This window comes from Hyperolius riggenbachi, chromosome 4 (genome assembly GCF_040937935.1).
Source record: "Hyperolius riggenbachi isolate aHypRig1 chromosome 4, aHypRig1.pri, whole genome shotgun sequence".
Taxonomy (NCBI): Eukaryota; Metazoa; Chordata; class Amphibia; order Anura; family Hyperoliidae; genus Hyperolius; species Hyperolius riggenbachi.
Genome location: NC_090649.1, coordinates 375,811,926 through 375,836,708, shown reverse-complemented (window position 1 = coordinate 375,836,708; position 24,783 = coordinate 375,811,926). Strand labels below are relative to the sequence as shown.

Here is a 24,783-nt window from a genome sequence, read left to right as displayed (position 1 = left end):
TCCTCATCACTCACTATACGATCAACTCTCTGAAATTGGCTTTTAGGAATCGACGGTATAGTGTTCAGTGGGTGGAAGCTATTGTAAGCCAAAATCGCATTGCGGTCAGTGGGTTTAATATATAAATCAGTACTCAATTTACCATCTCGTAGCAATACCATAGTATCTAAATAGTTAATCTGTTTCTGGTCGCAATGCGACGTCAACCAAATAGCTCCACACTGAACATGAACTTCATTAATAAATTCATCAAGGGTCGAACTGGAGGGCAGTGGTTGGTCCTGACCACAAGTGGACGCTCCTCTGGTGGGAGGGCTTGCGGGACATCTCACACCCACTGGCAAAGCGCCAGTGGTGACGCATCTTAGCCCTGTCTCCCATCAGGTCCGTGTACCTGAAGGTGGAGACGTGGACTTGACGGGCGCCGGGGGGGGGGGCGTGTTCCGCTATGACGAGCGGAGGCGCCCACTCCTGGTCCTCCTCCGACCATGTGATGCTTGGCCACAAGGGTGATTGGCTCACCCAATATGAAACTGTTCCCCATCAGGTCCGCGTAATAGCAGTGATTGTGATTGGGGGTTAGTTAGTAAGAAGCCTATTGGCTGATTTAAAGGGATGGTGGGTATATAAAGCAGAGTGTTTGTATATGATCTGTCATACCTGTCATTTACTTGATAAAGGAATTGCTACTCCGAAACGTCGTGCTGTTATGATAACAGAGCCTAAATAAATTATCTGAAAGAGCATTATATCTGACGGTGCTGGCTGATCTTCTTCATTGCTACAGGAGTGGTGTTCCTCCAGCCTGGACATGTCACCAGATATCTTAGGACAAGGAGTGCATATCTACTACATTTCCTGTGATACAATGACAGCAGCCATGTTGTTTGTAAACATTACACAGAGGCAGGCTTATCTACACCATCAGCACTCAGACTGGGAAAAAAACCTAATCCCCCTCCTCCCTCCTCCCCTCTGCCTCTGAAATCAATGGCTAGTAACACCTCCTCCTCCTCCTGCCCAGACTGAGCTCCCATGAGCCCTTGCTACTGCCAAGGCTCTCTGAAAACCTGTGGGCGTGGTTTATTTAGTTTATTGGGAATTAGAGTATTAAAAAAAAAAGTGTTTGGAATGAGGAATGCCCTATAAACAATAGGAAAGGAACACAATTATGCAATGAGTAAGAGTTCACCTCAGATCCACTTTAAGCATGAATAAAGTATAAGAAGGCAGACCCGATTTTCAGGAACTCTATACTACACACCTTTATGAAGTCTGCAATCGCATTGGACAACTGTTACACCACTGCTGCTATTTGCTTACCAGGCTTCTGTGAAACATTAGCACAACTGACTGCTACAGTGTATGCTCTGTTTATGCATTGAGGCTGTGTTCCCACTTGAGCAGAGAACGGACATTTTTCTTCGGCTCTTCGCTAATCGCTTTAATGACAGTGAACAGTTCCTATTTTATATATAGGAGTTGTGCACACTTATCACTCTCAAATGGATCTATGAGATCCGTTGTGGTAAGTGAACGGCACTTCTGTACAGTGTACCACAATCCTGGAAAAGCATAGGTGGTCCCATAAAGCATATGGTGGTAACGCATTTGCCCCTAGGCTCCAGCCAGACCACAGTGTACCATCGGAGTGAACACTACACCGTCTGCTCCTGCTGGCCGCACCTGATCCAGCGCAAGTGGGAACCGAGCCTTAGTCCTTTCTCTCTTTCCAGCTTAACGTCTTACCTGCCTCCTGCACCTACCTGCCGTCTTTGCCTTTGCTGCTGGACCTTCACTTTCTTCTGCTTTTTACTGATGACATCTCTACCAAACCATATTCTTCTCCTAGCTGCTCTCTCTCTACCTCCCTTTTCACCAATAACACAAGCCATCTAGCCTCATATTCATTTACTCCTACTTCTAATCTCTTCTCCTCCTTTTAAAATACCAAATTAGTTTTCAACAAACTAATCTCTGTCTACAATATTTTTCTGTTTAATTATTTTATTACTTTGGCTCTCACTGAAACCTGACTTCCAACCTCCGATTCCACTTTTGCTATTGCCCTTTCCTATAGAGGCTTGTACTTGACTCACACATCTAGACTTGCTAACAGGACAGGTGGTGGTGTGGGTATCCTCCACTCCCCTCACTTCACTTACAGAGTCCTCACTACCCCTTCCTCTCTTGTATTCCCTTCATTTGGGGTACACACTATCCTCTTGCCCTCATTGTTTTTGCTTTCACCCTTTACATTCTATCTCCCATGTTATGAGTTGCTTTGTCTCTTGGTTCTCAAGCATTATCCCCCATTAACTCCCAAATCTAATCCTTGATGACTGCATAGGACAGCCATAGCAACCCCCGTTTAACCAAGCCACTCTATATCACCAACTGCTATGGTCTAATACAGATCATACACAGCCCCACTCACCTATTCCCCTTTATATAGTCCACTCTTTCACTCACACATATTGACAATTCAATCTGGCTTCTTCAACATCTTTCTCCACCATGTCTTCTTTCACCCCTCTTAGACCAGTTTCATGGCAAAGACCTCCATAACCTAAACCACATCCTATTCTCAGACCATCTCATCTCATTCACTTGTACCCTATCTAACCCCTCCTCTCCTGACCTATGTGCCAAACAATATAACCATAAGGTATTCTTGGCTTTGAAAAATATTGATACTGCCACATGTTGCTCTAAGGGCCCTTTTACACGTAAAGCATTTTAATGCGTTGCTATGCATTACATTTTTTTCTCCATAGCAGTGCATCTGTCTCCTCTGGCTCAATTCATATCCACTCACCACACTAGCCTCTTTGCTGAATTGTTCAAACTTTCCCTCCCCACTAGAACTTTTTCCTAATCCTAATCTTTCAAGCAAGCAGTTGTCTTTCCAATACTGAAGAACCCCTCTATGGACCCCTCCCTATGATCTAGCTGCTGTCTCTTCTTCCATATGACTTTAAACTAGCTGTGCACTTTATTTACAAAAGACTACCACATTTTTAAGATAAACACTGTTCAAATTTGCTTTCAAATCACACATTCTTATGACTCTTACAAACATGGCCTATCTCTTCAGAGTCAAGACACAAGGCAAATTATCGCCTCCTTCTCCTGAATCTTTCCTCAGCTTTTGAAACTGTTGATCACCCTATGTTACTCCAAACCCTGCAGTCTATCAGCATTGGTGCATTGACACAGCCCTTTCTTGGTTCACTTGGCCACTCATTTCAAATCTATTTCAATGGTACCCTTGCTCTCATTGTTGGTGCTCCCCATGACTCCATCTTTCTCTATAACTTCTGCCTTGGCAAATTTGCAGCCTCCTTCAGCCTACAATATCATCTGTATATGGCCACAAACCAAATGTACTTATCTCTCTCCAGAGGCGTAACTAGAAATCACTGCCACCAACCTACCCTGCAAAACTTTGGATAGGCCCCTCCATCGCTTTCTGCACAGGTAAACTGAGAACCAGTGCTATTCAATTGGCTATTGCACATTTGAATGTGTTTTCCCCATGCAGATAAAACCTGACAGTAGTGAAGCACTACAGGCATTTTCTCTATCAATTGCATTAGCTTCTGTGACAATTGCATTAGCTTCTGCTCCCAGCCTTAGCATATTACACTCTCTTGGTGCTGTACACAAGAGCCTGCTGCACACTGAATAGGGACTGTCTAGTCTAAGCTATCATTGGCAGAGCAGATGCAGTCATAAGAACAATTGTGCAGAGACCAATAAGCACTTTGGGCCCACTTTTGATGGCCACCTGGCTTTATGCAAGATTTGATGGATGCTAGAATCAACTAGGTCCTTAGTCTCTGCCTACGATGCATTTGTGGATGATACGGCTGTGGGTGGTGGCCATCTTTTTCAACCACACCATACTGAGGATTTAGTAAAGTGGACAAAGCATGGGTCATTTCATCTTACATCACATCCACTTTCTCAACCCTCCATTCTCCCCAAAAAGGTATACAAAATATACAAGAGGACAGAGACTCTAATTTTCTTTAACTATTACCTCACAAAAGAATATCTGTTGTCATTTGGGCTGCATAAAATGGATCCTTACACACTGCTGTACATGTTTTTTCCATTTTATAGAACAGCAATATGTTCCATAGACATACGGTGTTATATATATACAGTATGCCACTCTGCAGCATTTGGCCCCCGAGTTGCCCTCCAGAAACCAGAGAAAACCACTAGAATTTCACCCCATTGATTTCACTGGTGTTGGGATTTGATGCCTTCTGAATGTCATTTTGACTTACTTGGCCAAACTTCTCTTGAACTGGACAGAGGCATGTGCTAAGAACACTGCAGTGGAACATAAGCATATAACCATACCAGTAATACCTCAAGGAAACCCCATCTTATTGTGGTATTTAATTCCACACATAAACACCTAACTTAACACACAAAAAAAAACTTACCAGACTCTGGAGTTCTTTGAAAAATTGAGGAGCTCCACTGACCCTCTTGATCTCCTTGAGAAATGCGGACAGAAAATTCATACATAGTATCAGGATTTAGTTTGTCCACCAATGCACGTCTTGTGTTTATTTCCTTGTAATCCCAATGCGCAGACTCTCCCTTCTCTCGATAGCGAACTGTATAGTGTCTGTGAAATATGAGGGTCTGTTTATATTTATAGTGAATCTTACCAAGTGGTACATAAACTATAAAGACTGTTGCTATATTTAGAAAATAAAACTTTTTTCTTAAAGTAGAAATCAAATCATTCTTTCCTACATTTGCCACGGATCATAACAAGTGTGGCCAACACAACCAACCATAAGGCCTGGAACCCACTAGCAGAACTTTCCTAAGCGCTTGTGATTTGTAAAGCCATTGCTAATGGAATGCTATGGGGGATTTTTAGAAAATCACATCATTCAAGTGGGATCACACACATAGCATTAAATTAGCAAGAGCTTTTCAAATCACACACCAACCAACAAAAACAATTTTGGTTGACCAACCAACCAAAATGTATGCATAAATGAAGAAAGATTCTGCCACAGCAGTTCAAACAGTTCGAAGTGGCCATTTCAATATCTTGATTTTCTTTCTCAGAATTTTTTATTTAGATTTGCTAGTGTGTATGAGACCATTATATTGTTTTTCCATAGCTTTAGCTGTCACAAACATGACCTCACATTTGACTATAGAACACTTTGGTATACGGAGGAGTTCATGTTTGACTCAATGAATGCAAGGTGCTCAGGTCCCATGCTACAAATCAGCCCAAGTTATAATCCCTGTTTTTGTGCCGATGTGATGTGTTTGGTTTTATATATCTGAGTTGTATTTACTGGATTTTAAGACCTTCTAATGACCAGATTTTTTTTTGTACTATGAAATAATATGCCTTAGAAATTAAAGAGCGCATACTTTCTCTTTCTCATGACTTTTAGGCTATGTTCACAATGGTACGTTCTGGTGCGGCATAATGGATGCTGTGCAAGGCAGCTTTGTGAACTGTAATGCACCACCTACACTCACCTAAAGGAATATTAGAAACACCATACTAATACGGTGTTTGAACCCCTTTCGCCTTCAGAACTGCCTTAATTCTACATGGCATTGATTCAACAAGGTGCTGAAAGCATTCTTTAGAAATGTTGGCCCATATTGATAGGATAGCATCTTGCAGTTGATGGAGATTTGTGGGATGCACATCCAGGGCACGAAGCTCCTGTTCCATCACATCCCAAAGATGCTCTACTGGGTTGAGATCTGGTGACTTTGGGGGCCATTTGAGTACAGTGAACTCATTGTCATGTTCAAGAAACCAATTTGAAATGATTTGAGCTTTGTGACATGGTGCATTATCCTGCTGGAAGTAGCCCTCAGAGGATGGGTACATGGTGGTCATGAAGGGTGGACATGGTCAGAAACAATGCTCAGGTTGCGTTGCGGTATGGCAGCCTATGGTATGGTAATGCACTGAATGCAGTGTGTTACCACAAAATGCGCATGTTAACAGTGACAGTTAAAGGGGAACTTCAGCCTAAACATACTGTCATCAAGTTACATTAGTTATGTTAATTAGAATAGATGGGTAATATAATCTCTTACCCACCCTGTTTTAAAAGAACAGGCAAATGTTTGTGATTCATGGGGGCTGCCATCTTTGTCATGGGTTCAATCAATAGTAAAAAGAGTGGCACTCCACTTGAAGAGGGGAAGGATGGGTGCCTAAGCCTCAGCGGGTCCTCACACCTTTGGATCCCAGGTAGCTGCAAACACGATGGAGGCTGGCACTTCCAATAGTATTAAGCTCTTTTATTGAAACATGGATAAAAGCAATAAAAATGGCCAAGCGGCTTGGCCATTTTTATTGCTTTTATCCATGTTTCAATAAAAGAGCTTAATACTATTGGAAGTGCCAGCCTCCATCGTGTTTGCATCTTTGTCATGGGGGCAGCCATCTTTTTGGTTGAAAGGAGGGGACAAGGAGCAGGAGACACAGTTCCAACTATCCTGTGTCCTGATTACCCCTCCCAGCTGCGCACGCTAGGCTTCAAATGTCAAATTCAAAATGTAAAAAAAAATAAAATTGCAACAAAACAGTAGAACAACATCATCAGAAATCCCATCATGCTTTGCACAGCATTAGGGGAAAAAAGCCCGGGCAGTTTTCTTCTGTGCAGCTAAAAATGAGGCTTGTATAAGAGAAACAAAGTTCTGATGCTGTGAACCTGTTAAAGAAACACAAAGCCTTTTCATTGCTGCTGAGTCGATTTTTAGTCCGGAGGTTCACTTTAAGGGCACATTTCAATTACTGTTTGCTTCACTGTACGCGACAACGCGCGTATAACGTGCCTGCTGTAACAGGGAGTGGAACTCAACTGTCACTATGAATCAGGCCCAAGACATAATAGCAATGTTATGAGAAATACATAAATGTTCATTTATAACCTGATCTGTAATGAAACAAAATGTATCCCTTAAAGCACATGCTGTTTTTACCACCTACACCTTCTGCTGCATATTATCTATTACTTTATTCCCTTCAGATGTTCTTCCAGCAGCAGTAGGGCTGACACATGCAGAGCTTTATTGCAATAACCTACTATTACAAGGCAACAGCTGTCAGAAAAAGAAAAGACAAAGGAAACAATAGATGAGCTAAATCAGTATTTCCCAAACTTAAATGTTTTACAGAGTACTCAGTTAATCCATAGCGAAACAGAACCACTAGAATGGTAAGGGATTTAAAATGTACCTGTAAAGAGAAAACATGTCCTTATGTTGTACTCACCTTGAAAGGGGAAGTCTCTGGATCCTCCAGAGGCTTCCCTCATCCTTCCTCTGCTGCCCCTGGACTCCACCCACTGGCATGGACCCACTCAGGCTTCAGTGGAAAAAGCAGAGCCTGATAGAGTCTATGCTACTGTGCATGAATGACCCATTTGCACCTTCCCAGTAGCAGGGATCCATTCGGGCTCGGCCTTTCCGCCAAAGCCTGAGCAGGTCCATGCTACTGCCCAGGCGCAGAGTACCCACACTTCAGGTATCCCTGCTTGCGAACAGCTTGGCGGAGAAAGATGGGAAGCCATTTGAGGATCCAGAAGCTTCCCCCTTTCGAGGTAAGTTACTCAATTTTCTTCCACCTAAACTCACAGGTTTACTTTGAAGGAACCTAAAGGCCCATTTACTAAAAAACAAACAAAAAGAAATGCAAGTGCTATGTAAAATCAATAGGCTATAGGCTTACTACACTTCAGCAGGTCTGGATGTAAAGTATGCTTAACTCTGCAGGAACAGGAAGGATTAACTTGCATAATCATTCACTGAGTACAAGTGATGCATCATGCTGTTGCCTGACATAAACCTGCTGTTGGCTGAAATAAAGATTTTGGAAATGTTTTCACCTCTGTGTGTGGAACTTTGAACAAACCTATTTGCTTTCCAAGCGCCCTGCACCACTGAATATGGTGAGTGAGGCTGAGCCTGTTCACCCCTAACCATATACCAAGTAAAACTTCAAGATTTTCTTTAGGATTTCCATTAACTGTAACAAGGGTTTTTATTCCCATAAAGATTATCAAACTGTGGCTAATCTTTTAGAGCATAGAGAAGGTTCTGAGTTCTGTTTTACTTTAAGATCATATATAAAGAGAACAATTACTTCAGATCAGGTTACCTGTCAGCGCTAACTTTTCCAGACTTTTCATACACCAGGTCTGTCCATGTGAGAAGCACAGATTGAGAAGAGAGCACTCTGGCACTGATGTCTTTAGGATCCATAAAATAATCTTCATCTGAAAGTATATATGTTTGTTAACGTTAATTTTCAACATAATACACACTGACATGATTTAACCACTTGACCACTGAGGGGTTTTTCCCCTGTAGGACCAAAGCAATTTTCACCTTTCAGCGCTCCTCCATTTCTTTTGTCAATAACTTAATCGCTACTAATCACAAAAGATGGTCTGAACAGTTCGCCAGCAGACAGTTCCCGGTGAAATTACTTTTATCACCTTCTCTGCAAACTGCGAACATATGGCGTGTTCGACCCGCCATATAAGGATACATCATCATGGAGCCAAACTTTGGCGTACATCAAAAAAGGGCATCGGGAAAAAAGGGCGCGTGGTGTAAACGATAAACAGTATTATCGTTTATTGAAATATTGTGTAGAATTTCGTTTACAAATGGTGTTTTAAGAATTTATAAATCACTAAATAATGTGTATCAGATCGGCAATTCTTAAAACGTTAATCTTCCCTATTTGTAAACTGAAACTTATATTTACGTTTATTAAAAACCCTCCCTGTACCTATCCCTAACCCCTAGACCCCCTGTTGGTGCCTAAACCTAAGACTCCCCAGTTGGTGCCTAAACCTAAGACCCCTCAGTTGGTGCCTAAACCTAAGACCCCCTGTTGGTGCCTAAACCTAAGACCCCCCTGTTGGTGCCTAAACCTAAGACCCCCCTGTTGGTGCCTAAACCTAAGACCCCCCCCCCAGTTGGTGCCTAAACCTAAGACCCCCTGTTGGTGCCTAAACCTAAGACCCCCCAGTTGGTGCCTAAACCTAAGACCCCCCTGTTGGTGCCTAAACCTAAGACCCCCCAGTTGGTGCCTAAACCTAAGACCCCCCTGTTGGTGCCTAAACCTAAGACCCCCCAGTTGGTGCCTAAACCTAAGACCCCCCTGTTGGTGCCTAAACCTAAGACCCCCTATGGATAATAATGTTTTACAGACATTAATAAATAAAACATGTAAATACAAAAATGTAATTAATTTTTTTGGATGGATAATAATGTTTTAGAAATGTTTTAGAAATAGTGATTTAGTATCTTTATAAACATTATTCGTCACGGGCTCATTTTGTAAAGTTGTATCATCACAAACATAGTTATAAATCCTTAAAAATCTCCGGGCGCCGTTTGTTAAAACGTTAATAATCTCCGGCGCCTTTTTTTCCCTGTTCGGCGCCCATTAAACGATATTTATAATGGGAGTGAATGGGGCGCCCTTTTTGTCCACTTGTCTCATGCGCCCAAATCTCCTGCTTCCAAACTTTGACCCCTTACCACACAGTCAGCAGACACATGGTAGCCAATCAGCTAGCACCCCCTCCTGGACCCCCCACCCCCCTATTAAAAAGCAGTTCATATTGGTCATATTGGATTCATTCTCTGCTGGCTGCTGACTGTTCGTGAGAGCAGGGTCAGACTTACTGCAGATAGTTAGGGAAAGCCTTAGCTAAGCCTGTGTTCTTGTTCCTCATTTGCTGTAAAAGCACCCCAACAGCTCTTTTGAGGGCTAGTACATCGGTCTCCTGTGATTTTCTTGTGTGTGACACTCCACAGCCCACTGACACCCAGAGCTGTGCATAATATTATTTCTGCCCTTTAAACCAGGCTTTGTGTCAACTCCCTAATTTTTGGTTGGACTTTTGCCGTGGATCCCCCCTCTAGCATGCCACAATCCAGGTGTTAGACCACTTAAAACAACTTTTCCATCACTTTTGTGGCCAGAAACAGACTTTGTAGGTTTTAAATTTCGCCTGCCCATTGAAGTCTATGGCTGTTCGCAAATATTTTGCGGAAGTTCACGTTCGCTGTTCACGAACTGAAAATTCTATGTTCGCAACATCTCTACTAATCACATCGTTTGAAAGGAAGGCAAAAAGGCAATACTGAAGTTAAAAATCTATCTTACTTTTTTTGTCGGCTGAGTAGCAGTGTCTTTTCCACCAGGAAGCTAAGGAGGCCGCAAGGCCGCATAACAAGCTGCAAAGCATGTTGGGAGGGTTTTTTTTCTCCCTACTGCTCTCCCTGGTCCTCCCCTTCATTTCCCTATCCCTCCTCCAAATCTTTACTGCAGCCTGATTGGCTGCTTCCTTTCTTCCTTCCTGGTTTCCCCTCCCTGTTCTGAGAGCCCCTCAGATCAAGCTCTGCCCCCCCCCCGCTAGTGACAGCAGCTTTGCCCGTATCCCCTCAAATCCCCCCCCCCTGCTAGTGACAGCTGCTCTGCCCGCACCCCCAACCCACCCTTCCCACCGCGAGTGTCAGCAGCTCAGCCCGAAGCCATCCCCTGCTAGTGACAGGAGCTCTGCCTGCACCCCCCAGCCCCACCCGCGAGTGACAGCAGCTCTGCCCGCAGCCCGCACCCCCCGCTAGTGACAGCAGCTCTGCCCGCACCACCCCGCCCCCCCCCGCAAGTGTCAGCAGCTCTGGACGCACCCCCCGCCCCGAGTGTCAGCAACTCTGCCCGCACCCCCCGCGAGTGTCAGCAGCTTTGCCCGCAGCCACCCACCGCTAGTGACAGCAGCTCTGCCCGCACCTCCCAGCCCCCCGCGAGTGACAGCAGCTCTGCCCACACCCCGCACCCCCCCCCCCCGCTGAGTGAAAGACAATATGACGCAGTTAGACCAGAGACTGGTGGGAGTGTCTGAAGGGTGGGAGTGTTTGAGGGCTGGGATTTGGAAGGGCTAAAGAATAATCAATCAGGAAGCAGGGTAAGGGGGGATATTACATCACAATTGGCTGCAGACAAGACACTCAAACATGGAACCTGCCATGAGCTGTCAGGAGCATCAATCTCTGAAAATACTATATACAAATCCTGTGAAAACCAAACGTGGACAGTGAAATGCATATGTAATGTAAGTACAGCCAGTATTTATCTACTGATATATGTGTTTGTTGTCTCTGAGACCCTATAGCTAACAGCTCCTCTTTAACCAGGAATTCCTACAGTACAAGGCTAACCTGCTGCATTTCCACATTGCCCTTGCTGATGCAAAGCAGGAATACTTCAAGCTCATCGAAACAAAAGCTTCCAACCCCCGGTGTCGCTTTGCCACTTTCAACTCCCTGCTTAAACCCACCCCCTCAGTTTCTTCCCTCTCTGCCATGGTTTTAGTCACCCACTTAAACAAAATTGTCTCCATACATCAGGAAATATCCAGCCTTTAATCCTCACCTCCCACCCCCTCCCTACCCTCTCCTCCTCCACCCCATCCTTCCCTCACCACCTTTACTCATACTACCATTGAGGAAGTCAACCACCTACTGCAGACTTCCCATATCACTACCTCCCCCCTTGACCTTGTCCCTTCTAAATTACTCCCTCCTCACTTCCTAACTTCCTAACTTTGGCCCCAGTCCTCATTGCCCTGTTTAACCTTCCCTATCTTAAGGCACCTTCCCCTCAGACTTCAAGCAGGCCACCGTACTACCTTTGTTCAAGAAACCCTCCCTCAACCCCTCACTACCCCTTCAACTACCATCCTATCTCCCTCCTCCCCTTTACCTCAAAACTCCTTGAGTATCTGGTTCACAAACACCTGACCCAATGCCTCAACGCCAACTCCCTACTGGACCCACTGCAATCTGGATTTTGGCCTTCCCACCGAAACTGCTCTCATCAAAGTGGTCAATGACCTTGACTTTGCTAAAGCTGAAGGCAAATACTCCATTCTCCTCCTCCTTGTCCTACTCCTTTCAGCAGCTTTTGACACAGTGGACCATTCCCTACTCCTCCAGTCCATGGGCATTCATGAACGCACCCCTGGCAGGCTCTCATCCTACCTCTCCAACTACTCCTTCACGACCTCTGCCCATGTACTGCATCAGACCCCAGGCTCAGGCTATGATGTGTTCATTGTCATTTTATTTTTTAATAAATTATGCAGTCTGGGTTTTCCTTCATGAATGGTCACAGGTGCTTATTGTAAAAATTAGGAAATCAGAACCACAGTGTTTTATGGTTGCACTCAATTGCCCAAACTATTAGGCCCGGAACCCACTAGCAGCGCTTTTCTAAGTGCTGGTGATTTGAAAAGCTCTTGCTAATGTAATGCTATGGGTGTGATCCCACTTGAGGGATGTGATTTTTTTAAACTCCCACAGCAGTACAATAGCAAGAGCTTTTCAAATCACAAGTGCTGAGAAAAGGGCTGCTAGTGGGTCTGAGGCCTTTGTCCTAATTGTCCTAATTGTCTTGATCTTGAATGATCAAGAACTAAAAGTTTCACTGTAGAAATATAAGCTACATTTAAAGTATAGCTATGACTCTGAGGACTCGCATTGAAATTGCAAGTAAGCATGTAAAATAATTTTAATAAAGACCAATGCATCTTCTGAAGCTACGACTAATGCCTGGTACACACCATGCAATTTCCTGTCAGATAGGTCGAATCTATTATTTCGGACAGGTCTGATCTGTTTTCCACTCGTTTTTCTGATCGAATTTGTATAGAAGTAATGGGAAATCAGATCGCACATGTTGGAAATAATTGATTTCACCCGTCTATCTGATGGGAAATTGCATGGTGTGTACCAGGCATAAGGACCCAGTAGGGTTGGAAAAGTGTCAGCTCTTGTTGCGGTCATGTATCTTTTCTGTGCTTTTAATGGACAATAACCAATAAAGGATTTTGATTTTATCAAGCCAGAAGGAGTGTGGATCTTGTTTGGTGATCTTGTGAATCTAACTATATCATCAGGAGATAAGATACCTTCAAAGAAACCCAAAGTGAGTGACAAATGGAGGCTTCCATATTTACTTCCTTTTAAACAATACTAATTGCCTGGCTGTCCAGCTGATATTTCTGGTCAATAGTGTCTGAATCACGCCCCTGAAACAAGCATGCAGGTAATCTTGTCTGATTTTTGGCAGAAACATCTAATCTGCATGCTTATTTAGGGTCTATAAATAAAAGTATTAGAGGCAGTGGATCAACAGGACAGCAAGGCAAGGAGAATTGTTTAAAAGGAAATAAATATGTCAGCCTCAATATAGCCAAGTACCTACACGATTTTTTTGCGAACGGTTTTGTGCGGCACATGTTTTTTGTAATATTCTGCAACATCGTTTAACAAAGCAATGTAGTAGAAAAGTAGAATCCGGGCACCAATAAACTGCAAATTCCACGCTTTATTTCATCCCCACATACAGACGCACAGGGCTGGTCTAACAGCCGTTTCACAAGCAAACACGCTTGCTTCCTCAGAGACAAAAAACCCCAGTACAATGACGCATTATATACATAATCATCAGAAACCATTGCGCATAAAAGAAGGAGGAGAAAAGAGGGAGGGATGTTTTTTTTGTCTCTGAGGAAGCAAGCGTGTTTGCTTGTGAAACGGCTGTTAGACCAGCCCTGTGCACCTGTATCTGTCTGTATGTGGGGATGAAATAAAGCGTGGAATTTGCAGTTTATTGGTGCTCAGATTCTTCTTTTCTACTACATTGGTGTGAATGCTTCAAGCCGTCTGGAGGCACATCAAACTGTCCACCCCTGACTCCTACAGAGTTCGCCAGCAGCAACTAGTGCCGATTCCTCCTCTCTCTCACTGGTCGATCGTTTAACAAAGGTTTGTTGATTGATGTTTAACGACGGCCAATTGCGCGCAATAATTGTTCTCTTTGAAAAAATGCCATGATGGATCCAATATTGCACAGTCAGAACAATCGCCATTGATCCCTGCGCTAATTACCACGCTTGTCCAACGACGCATTCGCACCCATCGTTTGTACTTATGTTCACGATTGCGGAAGATGGATCGGGGAACGATCATTCGTCGCATTGTTCCTCGCCGCGTATCTCCCAGATCAATCTTCTGAAGTCTTCTGGTGGGTGATGGCGTCATGACGTACTAGGCGCAGAGCAATTGCCGGCATCACCTGCATTCCTGACCCCGCTGCCGCTACCGGACCTCCGGATTCCCGCTGCTACTGGCCATAGCGTGGAGGCGAGCAGGAGAGACACCACCTTCAGGATATGGTGACATACACCTAGAGTGTGACAAATTTTATTGAAGTTTATATTCTGTACGTTACATTTTTTACCTTGCGAAAGAGAGTATCATTAAAAGGGTTAATGCACCAGAGGGCGCTCCTTTTCCCCTTTTTTTCTTGTCTTGTTTTAAACAGCATAATACTTGGGTCCCAGAGTATATTGGAGCAGCTGCTGGTGGAGAACCTGTTGCATCATTGGTTTACAGCTGAGCGCAGTGGAAATTCGTGTTTGTTTGCTTCTGGTGGGTGAGTAGCTTATGTCTCTCACTTTGAGTTCCCTTTAAGCAGAAATATAGCTACCTCTTCCCAGCATTCCTCATCTACAAACAACGTGAACTTTGACTTGATGCTGTTTCCTGTATTTCCTAATTTCCCAGGATTTGAATGACCTTTGTCAATGACGTAATACAATTTTTTTTATCATCTTTCAAAAACACAATTTACAGATCGTGTAAGGTTGTAAGGGGAGCAGATTTTCAGCTTTTCAGCTTTGCCTAATGCTGAAAGATTCAGGGCCTTTCCCCACTACTGAAGTAAAACGGCATGCTGTATGTAAGAATATAGCCATATAATATCCCCCTTGCTCCACACATAGTAGCCTTTTTTCTTTTAAGCTATGTACACACGCCAATCCAGACCGCTTCAGGTTATGTACAATGTCCATGCAACCCCTAGTGCATTGTACTCTTGCTCCCCCTGGAACCTGCTTCACCATGCATCTTCCCTCCTCCCCTTCTATGTAGCAGACTGTGATGCATTCGCCATTCTCATATCAAATACGTCATATCTCATTTACAGTGTCACAGTAGCCACAGGGCAAAGGGTTAACTTTCACAGTAGCCACAGTGGCAAAGGGTTAACTTTCCAGCTATGCCAGGCAGAACACAGAGTTAAAGCGGATCCGAGATGAAAAACTAAGTAACTTGTCTATATATCTTATCTAAAGTTTAGATAGTTTACACAGCAAATTTAGCTGCAAACAGCTTTATTAGAATATCATTATTTCTTCCTGTGATACAATGTCAGCAGCCATGTTGTTTGTAAACATTACACAGAGGCAGGCTTATCTGCATCTTGAGCAAAAAATCTAATTATCAATGAAGGTGCGCTGGATATTTATATTGTAATATTACATTTGTATAATGTATATTAAGCAATGAAAAGAATGGATACAGATAACACAAACAAAGGAGTTTGTTTTATCTGTATCCATTATTTTATTTGCTTAATAAAGTGAACCATTGATTGTACTGAACGGAGTACTATTATTACAATATATATATCCAGCGCACCTTCATTGATAATTAGATACGTTTGGGGTGAGGTGGGGACAGGGGGTCAACCCCACCCAGTAAGGTTGCAGCAGGAGGCAGAAATAGAATCCATTAGGTGTTGAGATATCAAGGCAGCGCCCACTGACATATATATCTATCTTGAGCAAAAAATCCTAATCCCCCCTCCTCCTCCCTTCTCCCCTCTGCCTCTGAAATCTCTGGCTAGTAATACCTCCCCCTCCTCCTGCCCAGACTGAGCTCCCATGAGCCCTTGCTACTGTCTGAAAGTGCATTGGCTCTCTGAAAACCTGTGGGCATGGCTTGTTTAGTTTATAGGGAATTAGAGTATTTAAACAAAAACAAAAAAGTATTTGGCTTGAGGAATGTCCTATAAACAATAGGAAAGGAACACAATTATGCAATGAGTAAAAGTTCATCTCGGATCCACTTTAATTAGCTCTTAGCAGCAGCACCAAAAAGCCTTTTTGAGCTGAGTGCAATTAACATTTGTCCAAGCCCCTTGCTGACTAGCAAGCCATCCATCCATCCATCCAGAATTGGCCCTGACAGAAGCTGTAAACTGGGCCTCATCCTAAGAATACAGTCTCCAAACCTCCTGTACATGAAACACCAGTATTCTCACCTCTGCAGGTAGCATACTTTATCCCAGAGCTTTAAAAGAGAGGAATTCCTCCTACTCTGATGCTATCTGTGCTTTTCCCACAATGCTGCTTTACAAGCATGACAGCTGAACACAAAATAACCCTGAAATCCATATTTTGCATAATTCATGGGCACTGTAAGTATGCTAACCGAACCATTTTGTCAGGAATTATTATGACCAGTTTGGAACACACTAAAGGTGGCCACACACGATACAATAAAATGATCCGATTTTACAGCAATTTGATAAAAACGATCGTATCTCTCGAAAAAATCGAAAGCGTTTTTTTCATTCGACTGAAAAATCTGATCGGATTTCCCGTTTCAGTTCGATTTAAATTGATCCGGAATGACAGATATTTCTCTTCAATTTCAACTAAAGATTGTATGGCGTGTGTTGGATTGTCAAATTATTAATATACAGTACACACCCTAGCAATTTTTTCAGAGTTCCCAATCATTTTTATCATACTTGGGGAAAAATTTAACATATGTGTGTGGTACATTGGTCATATTTTTAAAATGTTACAATCAGTCAGAAAAATTGATTGCAATTCTTCAATTGAACAGATATTTAAAAAATTGTATGGTGTGTGGCCACCTTAAGAGATTTCCAGGCGGATCGCACATACAACCACTGAGAAATAAAATTCTCATGAATACTTTAGGGTTTAATACTCATTTTTCATATGTGTGCATTCATAACGCCTTACGGAATGCAAATCTACAATCCATTTATTGATAGGACTTATGTGCACAGAGAAATCGGCCTAACAATTATGCTGCCAGATTTCTTCCTTTTTGAAAGGGGGCTGGAGTTTCCCCCTCTTGCAGGGAGGGCATCAGTTCTAATGTCAGCCCCTCTCATCATGATGAGCCCTTTAAGAGATCTAGTATAACAGATCTCTGGGTCCTTAGTGCATCACCTGTCTATTAAAGTCCGCCTTGCGGTTCGCTCAAATTATCACCTGAACGACAGTCTGTACACACGCCCGATTTGGCGGGTGAACGACTGAACGACGGGACGTTCAAACGACCCGTCGTTCGCAAAAATCCGCCGTGTGTATGGGCCTTTAGCCTTGTCCAGATGGTAGTTATCTGTCTAAACTCAGGCAGGTCATTATCTGAAGAAACTTAGATAGAGAACACACTCACTGGAGATGTGGACATCTGGTAGCCTTTCCTCTGGTTCTATTTATATTTTTAGAGTTTCCATAAAAAAATCAAGCTTAGGCAGTACATGACAGGGTTGAGTGGGAAATTCTCCCAATAGACAAATCTCCTCTCACAAGGAATGCACGGCAAATGAAAGAAACTATTCACTGAGCATTTAGTCAGGTGCTGCAGGCTGATGGGCAGCTAGTGGCTTTTATTTGCTAGCAGCTTCCACTTTCTGGGTTGAGGAAATTCACATCACTTAACCCTATACAGGACTAAAACAGTGAACTATTTGTTGCAGTCTAGACTAATGTAAAACAATATCATCCCATTGGCATTACTGAGGGCTACACTGCAATTGTTATGGTAGACATGATGGCTAGGGATGAGCGTAATGACCTAATTACGAATTTCCGAAATTTCGCGAAATTACTACAATTACGATTTTAGCAGTAATCGAAATTTCGTAATTTTCGCAAATTACGCAAATTTTCGTAATTACGATTACGAAATTTAGTATTTTAAAGTTTGCAAAGGTTTCTATCCCTCTAGATGCCTTCGTAATCGAAATTTCACTCCCGTAATGACGAATTTCGTATCTCCAACCGAAATTTTACTGTTTCAGGTTTGTAAGGGTTTCTATCCCTCTAGATGCCTAAAATGAATAGCACAGCCAGCCATCCCTCCTCCTCCTCCTCCTCCTCCTCCTCCTCCTCCTCCTCCTCCTCCTCCTCCTCTCTCTCTCTCTCTCTCTCTCTCTCTCTCTCTCTCTCTCTCTCTCTCTCCAGAGATCTGTAGTATTTCAAAACCATACTCACATTCATGACATGTCCAGGGATCAAACCCAGGCCAACCACATGGAAGACAGCTATGCTCACCACCATACCACCAAACACACACTAAATAGACTGCTAACCTAAATCTTACTTGTAGACAGTCATATGAGACACATGCTGGGTGCAGGGCTTTGTGATTGGACCATGGACCATGCGATAGAGTGAGGTGCAAAAATGAAATCATGCCTAGCAGAGGATGGTTTCACAATGCTAAATGCTAGGCTGGCTGTGGTGCAATTGGTTAGTGCGTCTGGCTGGTAACAGCAAGGTTACAGGTTCGATTCCATCCAGGCATGTCTTTTCCTTTTGCGTTCAACAGTTGTCCAAACAGAGCCAACAGAGCCCCAGATAGCCATGTAGAGTTAGGTCACAGCTAGCCTGGCTGTGGTGCAATTGGTTAGTGTGTCTGGCTGGTAACAGCAAGGTTTGATTCCATCCAGGCATGTCTTTTCCTTTTGCGTGCGCGCGCTGCGCCATTGAACCCCATGGGGTATTTTGCGTGCGTAAAACTTTACGCATGCAAAACTTTGTGCTCGGTGTTTGGACAACTGTTGAACTCAAAAGGAAAAGACATGCCTGGATGGAATCGAACCTGTAACCTTGCTGTTACCAGCCAGACACACTAACCAATTGCACCACAGCCAGGCTAGCTGTGACCTAACTCTACATGGCTATCTGGGGCTCTGTTGGCTCTGTTTGGACAACTGTTGAACGCAAAAGGAAAAGACATGCCTGGATGGAATCGAACCTGTAACCTTGCTGTTACCAGCCAGACGCACTAACCAATTGCACCACAGCCAGCCTAGCATTTAGCATTGTGAAACCATCCTCTGCTAGGCATGATTTCATTTTTGCACCTCACTCTATCGCATGGTCCATGGTCCAATCACAAAGCCCTGCACCCAGCATGTGTCTCATATGACTGTCTACAAGTAAGATTTAGGTTAGCAGTCTATTTAGTGTGTGTTTGGTGGTATGGTGGTGAGCATAGCTGTCTTCCATGTGGTTGGCCTGGGTTTGATCCCTGGACATGTCATGAATGTGAGTATGGTTTTGAAATACTACAGATCTCTGGAGAGAGAGAGAGAGAGAGAGAGAGAGAGAGAGAGAGAGAGAGAGAGAGAGAGAGAGAGAGAGAGAGAGAGAGAGAGAGAGAGAGAGAGAGAGAGAGAGAGAGAGAGAGAGAGAGAGAGAGAGAGAGAGAGAGAGGTGGCTGGCTGGCTGGCTGGCTGGCTGGCTGGCTGGCTGGCTGGCTGGCTGGCTGGCTGGCTGGCTGGCTGGCTGTGCTATTCATTTTAGGCATCTAGAGGGATAGAAACCCTTACAAACCTGAAATAGTAAAATTTCGGTTGGAGAAACGAAATTCGTCATTACGGGAGTGAAATTTCGATTACGAAATTGTAAATTACGATTTGAAAATTAATTACGAAATTACGAATTTGGGTCGTAATGTTAAATTTCGCATTCGTAATAAAAGCAGTTCGAAATTTCGAAAATTTCGGCTCATCTCTAATGATGGCTACATTTATTCTGGGGGGGGGGGGGGGGTATATAGATACATTATTCATGTAAGGTAAGGATGACTGCACTTGTTCTTTGAGTACAATGGTTGAACTTTTTATTGGGGGATATGCTTGTTATATAACTTAGATGATGGTGGCATATGTTATAAACACTATGGTTACACTACTTATAATGTTTTATGGAGCATTAGCGTTATAGTTACATTATACGTTATAGTTACATTTGATGGCTGCATTTTTATGGGGGGAATTAAGTCTGCACCTTCTATGAAGGGAACACAATGGATACTTTTGTCATAGGCTGAATGATAGAGGATAATGGCCCCTATTCAATTCACTTCATCTCCTAGGTTTTCTCCTACAAGATACTTTTTCATTTTCTGTTTTCTGTTTAAAATAACTTTTCATCTTTTGCAATAAAAAAAGTACTGAAAAGATCAAAAAGTGCTATCAAAATGAATTTTGAGTATTTTTTGCTTGCTGGTGGTTTAAAAGGAATTTTATTGACAGGTTGTGAAAATATTACCTGGGAGAAATCTTTAGGGAAAAGGTGAATTGCATATGGGCCAATGATGGCAACACATTCTGCTGTAGTTGTTATGAGGGGCATACAGGAATAGCTGCACTTACTATATATGTGAAATCAAAGAAAACATTGAGACCCTGTAACTGCTAAGAGCAAAATAAAGCTTGACAGGTTTTGAATTGTTTCTCAAGTGGTCATGCTTTGTCATTTCCAACCTGCTCATCATCAAGTAGGTACAATTTGAATAAACAATACAACGTCATAAAAAAGGATTATCAGTATAACGTTCACATTACCCACATACCAAAGGATGTGCTAATTGTGCAAAGCGTAGTGTGCTGTTGGTGCTAGTACCAGTATGGTTGTTGTATGCTGCTTTGGCATGTCAATATTTCTATAGCTATATGCATCAACCCCCCATGAAAAGTAACTTAAGATTGCATCCCGTGCTTCTTGGCACACTCCGCAAGACAACTACTAGAGGCTCCCAGAGGCCACAAGGATTACTCTTTCAGGAGTTACTACACTGTATTTTCAGAATCATTCCTAATATCTAAAAAAACACATGCTTGTTATTGAGCTTTGATGACTTCATATGAAGAGGCTTCTGGAGTTCAACAACCTAAAAGGAACCTGTGGTGAGGACTTAAATAATAAAAAAAAAAAACAATGCTACCTGACCAGGGGAGAGAGCCGGGGGGGGGGGGGGGAGGGGGATATGGCTGGGCGTTTCAGCTAGCCGGCATCTCTGCCACTCTCGTGGCCCCCAGTTCTTCAGTTTCTGTTTTGTGACCTCTACGGTCATGACGCTGGAAGGAGAGCTGCTCTGTGTCTCACACACAGAGCAGCATGCAGGCAAGTGGGGGAGCGGCAGGGTGAGTAGCTAGGGAGAGACAGCTGCCCAATGGCAGCTGGGGAAAGCCTGCAAGAAAACCCCCAATCAGTGTTTGAGCAGGGAATACCTCTCCTCCCTTACCCCTCGAGATTTGCGACAATTGATTGCAATAGCGCGGCACATCACACTGATATCGCGGCACAGGGGGCGCAGAGAGTGGTGTGAGGAAGACCAGGGACATGTCCTGTAGCAGGGAACATGCCTTTCTCTCCCATCTGACACCCCCCCCCCCCCCCCGCACCGCCTGGGGTACACCTTATAGCCGTGACCCCCGTAAACTGGTTGAACTCTTGTAGATAACAAATATCAGTCCTAGATTTAAAATATGGACACATTGATCTGTTATTTTGAGGGAACCTGGGGCGAGAGAGATATGGAAGTAGAAATATTTATTTCCTTTTAAACAATGTCAATTGCCTGGCTGCCCTACTGATCCTCTGCTTCTAATACTTTAAAGGGCAACTGTAGTGAGAGGTATATGGAGGCTGCCATATGTATTTCCTTTTAAGCAATAGCAGTTGCCTGGCTATCCTGCTGATCCTGTGCCTCCATAATACTTAGCCATAGACCCGGGACAAGCATGCAGCAGATCAGGTGTTTCTGACATTATTGTCAGATCTGACATGATTAGCTGCATGCTTGTTTCTGGTGTTAGTCAGACACTACTGCAGTTAAACAGGCCAAAAGTGCTGCCAGGCAAATGGTATAGCTTAAAGGGAAATAAATATGGCAGCCTCCATATACCTCTTACTACAGTTGTCCTTTAAGCCATAGACCCTGAACAAGCATACAGGAGGTCTGACTGAATTCTGACTGGATTAGCCACATGCTTGTTTCAGGTGTGTGATTTAGATGCTACTGAAGTCAAAGATCAGAAGCTAGATTGTAATTGTTGAAGCGTCATAAGAGACAATTTTTGGGATCATTGTGTGCAAAAGTTTCATGACCCATCATGACAATTGCTGAATGACAATCAATGGATGAGAATTATTGTTTCATATTGCTCTTCCACTGCAAAGCAACACTCACTTATTTTCCAATCAACACCCCCCCTTCTCTTGCAGAACAAGTTGCCCATCTACAGCCAAGCAGCGTGCCTGTACAGTACATGTTCAGCACACTGTCCACTAACAATTATTGAAAGGGAACCAAAGTCAGTGAGGTATGGAGGCTGCCATATTTCCTTTTAAATAATACCAGTTGCCTGGCAGTTCTGCTGGTCATTCTGGCATTGATAGTGTCAGAATCACGCACCTGAAACAAGCATGCAGCTACTGTATATATGCTTGTTTAGGGACTATGTCTAAAAGTATTAGAGGCAGAGGATCAGCAGGGCAGCCAGGCAAGTTGTATTGTTTAAAAGGAAATTACTATGTCAGCCTCCATATCCTTCTCAACTCAGACTCCTTTTTACCAATCAGTTAGAGTGACATGAATTAAGCTTGAGGCCCCTTTCACACTAGCGTGTTTTCATTAAGTTGCATTACCCGTTTATTACCGCAGAGTAATGCTAAAGCAATGAAGGTCTATAAAACATTTCATATCTGATGCAATGCGCCAGAAGTATCACATCTGACACAAAAGGATCAGCGCCTTATGGGTCAACTTCCGCAACAATGCGTATTGACCGGAAGTCATGTAAGTCAATGGCACAGCAGATATGTTTTGCATTGTGGTACGCATGCGCAGTACCCAGTTTTGTCGATACGCCTGCTTGCAATGAGTTTTTCTGCCACAGGAAGTGTGCGCTAGGGAGCTTCTCTTACGATTTGAATCGCTTTCAGGAATTACAAGAAGGCTCATTTCGGAGCATTAGCACAAGTACAGTATTTCCAAATCCTATTTTTAGCGTTGTGGTGCGATCATCCAATCACACCGCATGCAAACCGCTGGTTGCTAGGGTGAAACCAGCCTCAGTCTACACTCTCAGTTCTAGAGCTAAGCTGGGAAAATCACTAGGATGGAAATATTAAACTTTCATAGGTAAACCTCCACATCTTGCATATGCCCAGCCAAGACCGGTTCACTTTGACATTCCATCTCAAAGTGTGAAATTGTTGGACTAATGACTATCAGTTGCACCACTAGGTCCTGTTTACCTTAGGCATCCATTTTGCATGCTGTTCTGGAATATAAAACATACATACATAGAAATGACCTGCATTCAGCAAAAGCAGGCATGGTAAGCCAACATCTTTTCATCACATGTCTGTATGATCTTCTTTGCCTCAGTAATCCCCAACACTTGGGTATTTTAACTCAGGATGTTCTGTGTTTAATTCCCCAGCTTTAGTGCTACCGTTTTCCTTACTTTCAAAGTAAGTCTGCTGAATACCTGGAATTTTGAGCTTTGTAACAGCTGCCCGAAACACTGGCTGGCCTTTTCCTTCAGGATTCAGCGATGGCAAGGAGACCACATGCACAGACTCAGATGCTGAAAGAAAAGAATAATTGATCCTTTATCTTGCTTAATGTAACCCACAGCTGACTCAATACAAATTAGACTTGACTGTTACAATACAAAAGAACATATAGTGCTAATGAATGCAGAAGTGGCTGCATCTGGCAAATCTATCTCACCTAAAATCTTATTGTGTTTTATAGGTTTCTTTACAACTTCCACGGTATGTTTTAACTGCCAGAAGCAGGATGGAAACCGCATCTGACTTTAATAACAGATCTGAAGCTGTATATTTGTAATGCTTTGCACTACCGTATATAAAATCTACCATTGCAGAACTTGTTAACTAACATAACCATTAGAGTTGTATTTGCTATATAGTAGAAACCAGACTCTCTAATTACCCTAGCAGCACTACATTATTTTTTTTGTTGGTTTTTTTTTATATTTGAGAATGAAAAAGGCATCACTTAGTTAAACATCTGTATTTCTTTCATAATGAGAAAAAAACTGGAATGGAGTTTACTTCCGCTACAGGTTTCTCTATGAAGTTCACAGATGAAAGCAGGCTGGGACTGCACCCTGTTCTGACAGATCCCTTTGGTCCTTTTGCCATCACAGATGCAAAAAGAATAGCATTTTTATTGTGTTATGGAAGGAGGGGGTGGTTGAATTTAATTTCTACCAACTCAAAACTATACTTAGATTAACTGGCATTTAACCTCTTGAGGACCGCAGTGCTAAACTCCCCTAGTGACCAGGCCATTTTTAGTAAAATAGCCCACTGCAGCTTTAAGTTTAAGCTGCAGGGCCGCACAACACATCACACAAGTGATTCCCTCCCCCCCTTTTCTCCCCACCAACAGAGCTCTCTGTTGGTGGGGTCTGATCGCTCCACCCATGTTTATTTTTTTTTAAAATAAATATTGTTAGCTTTAATTTTTTTTAAAAAGCTATTTCTTTAAAAATGTTCCCTCCCTCCCCACAGCCAGCCAATTATGGCGATCGGCTGTCATAGGCTTCTGCCTATGACAGCCGATCGCTCTCTTGTCCCCCAGGGGGACACGGCTGTCCCCAGTACAGCGCTGCTGCCGATCGCAGCGCTGTACATGGAAATAGACGGCGATCACGCCGTCTATTAGTCTCCCGAGCGGCAATAGCCGCTCGGAGACTGAAGGCGGGGTGGAGCTCCGCCCCCAAGCAGAAGATGCGCG

General features: G+C 43.3%; 2 protein-coding genes across 2 annotated transcripts in view; both read right to left on the bottom strand.

Annotated features, from left to right (window-relative positions):
• The window catches only part of FNDC1 (fibronectin type III domain containing 1), a 274,542-nt gene that overhangs the window by 131,367 nt on the left and 118,392 nt on the right, over positions 1-24,783 (bottom strand). The window contains exons 3-5 of the mRNA XM_068232055.1: positions 23,504-23,602; positions 8,180-8,297; positions 4,461-4,648 (exon numbers count right to left, since the gene is read on the bottom strand). Coding sequence (XP_068088156.1) covers positions 4,461-4,648; positions 8,180-8,297; positions 23,504-23,602 — 405 coding nt within the window. The remainder of the gene's footprint in view (positions 1-4,460; positions 4,649-8,179; positions 8,298-23,503; positions 23,603-24,783) is intronic.
• The window catches only part of TTLL2 (tubulin tyrosine ligase like 2), a 688,842-nt gene that overhangs the window by 648,141 nt on the left and 15,918 nt on the right, over positions 1-24,783 (bottom strand). The gene's annotated exons all lie outside the window — the stretch shown is intronic.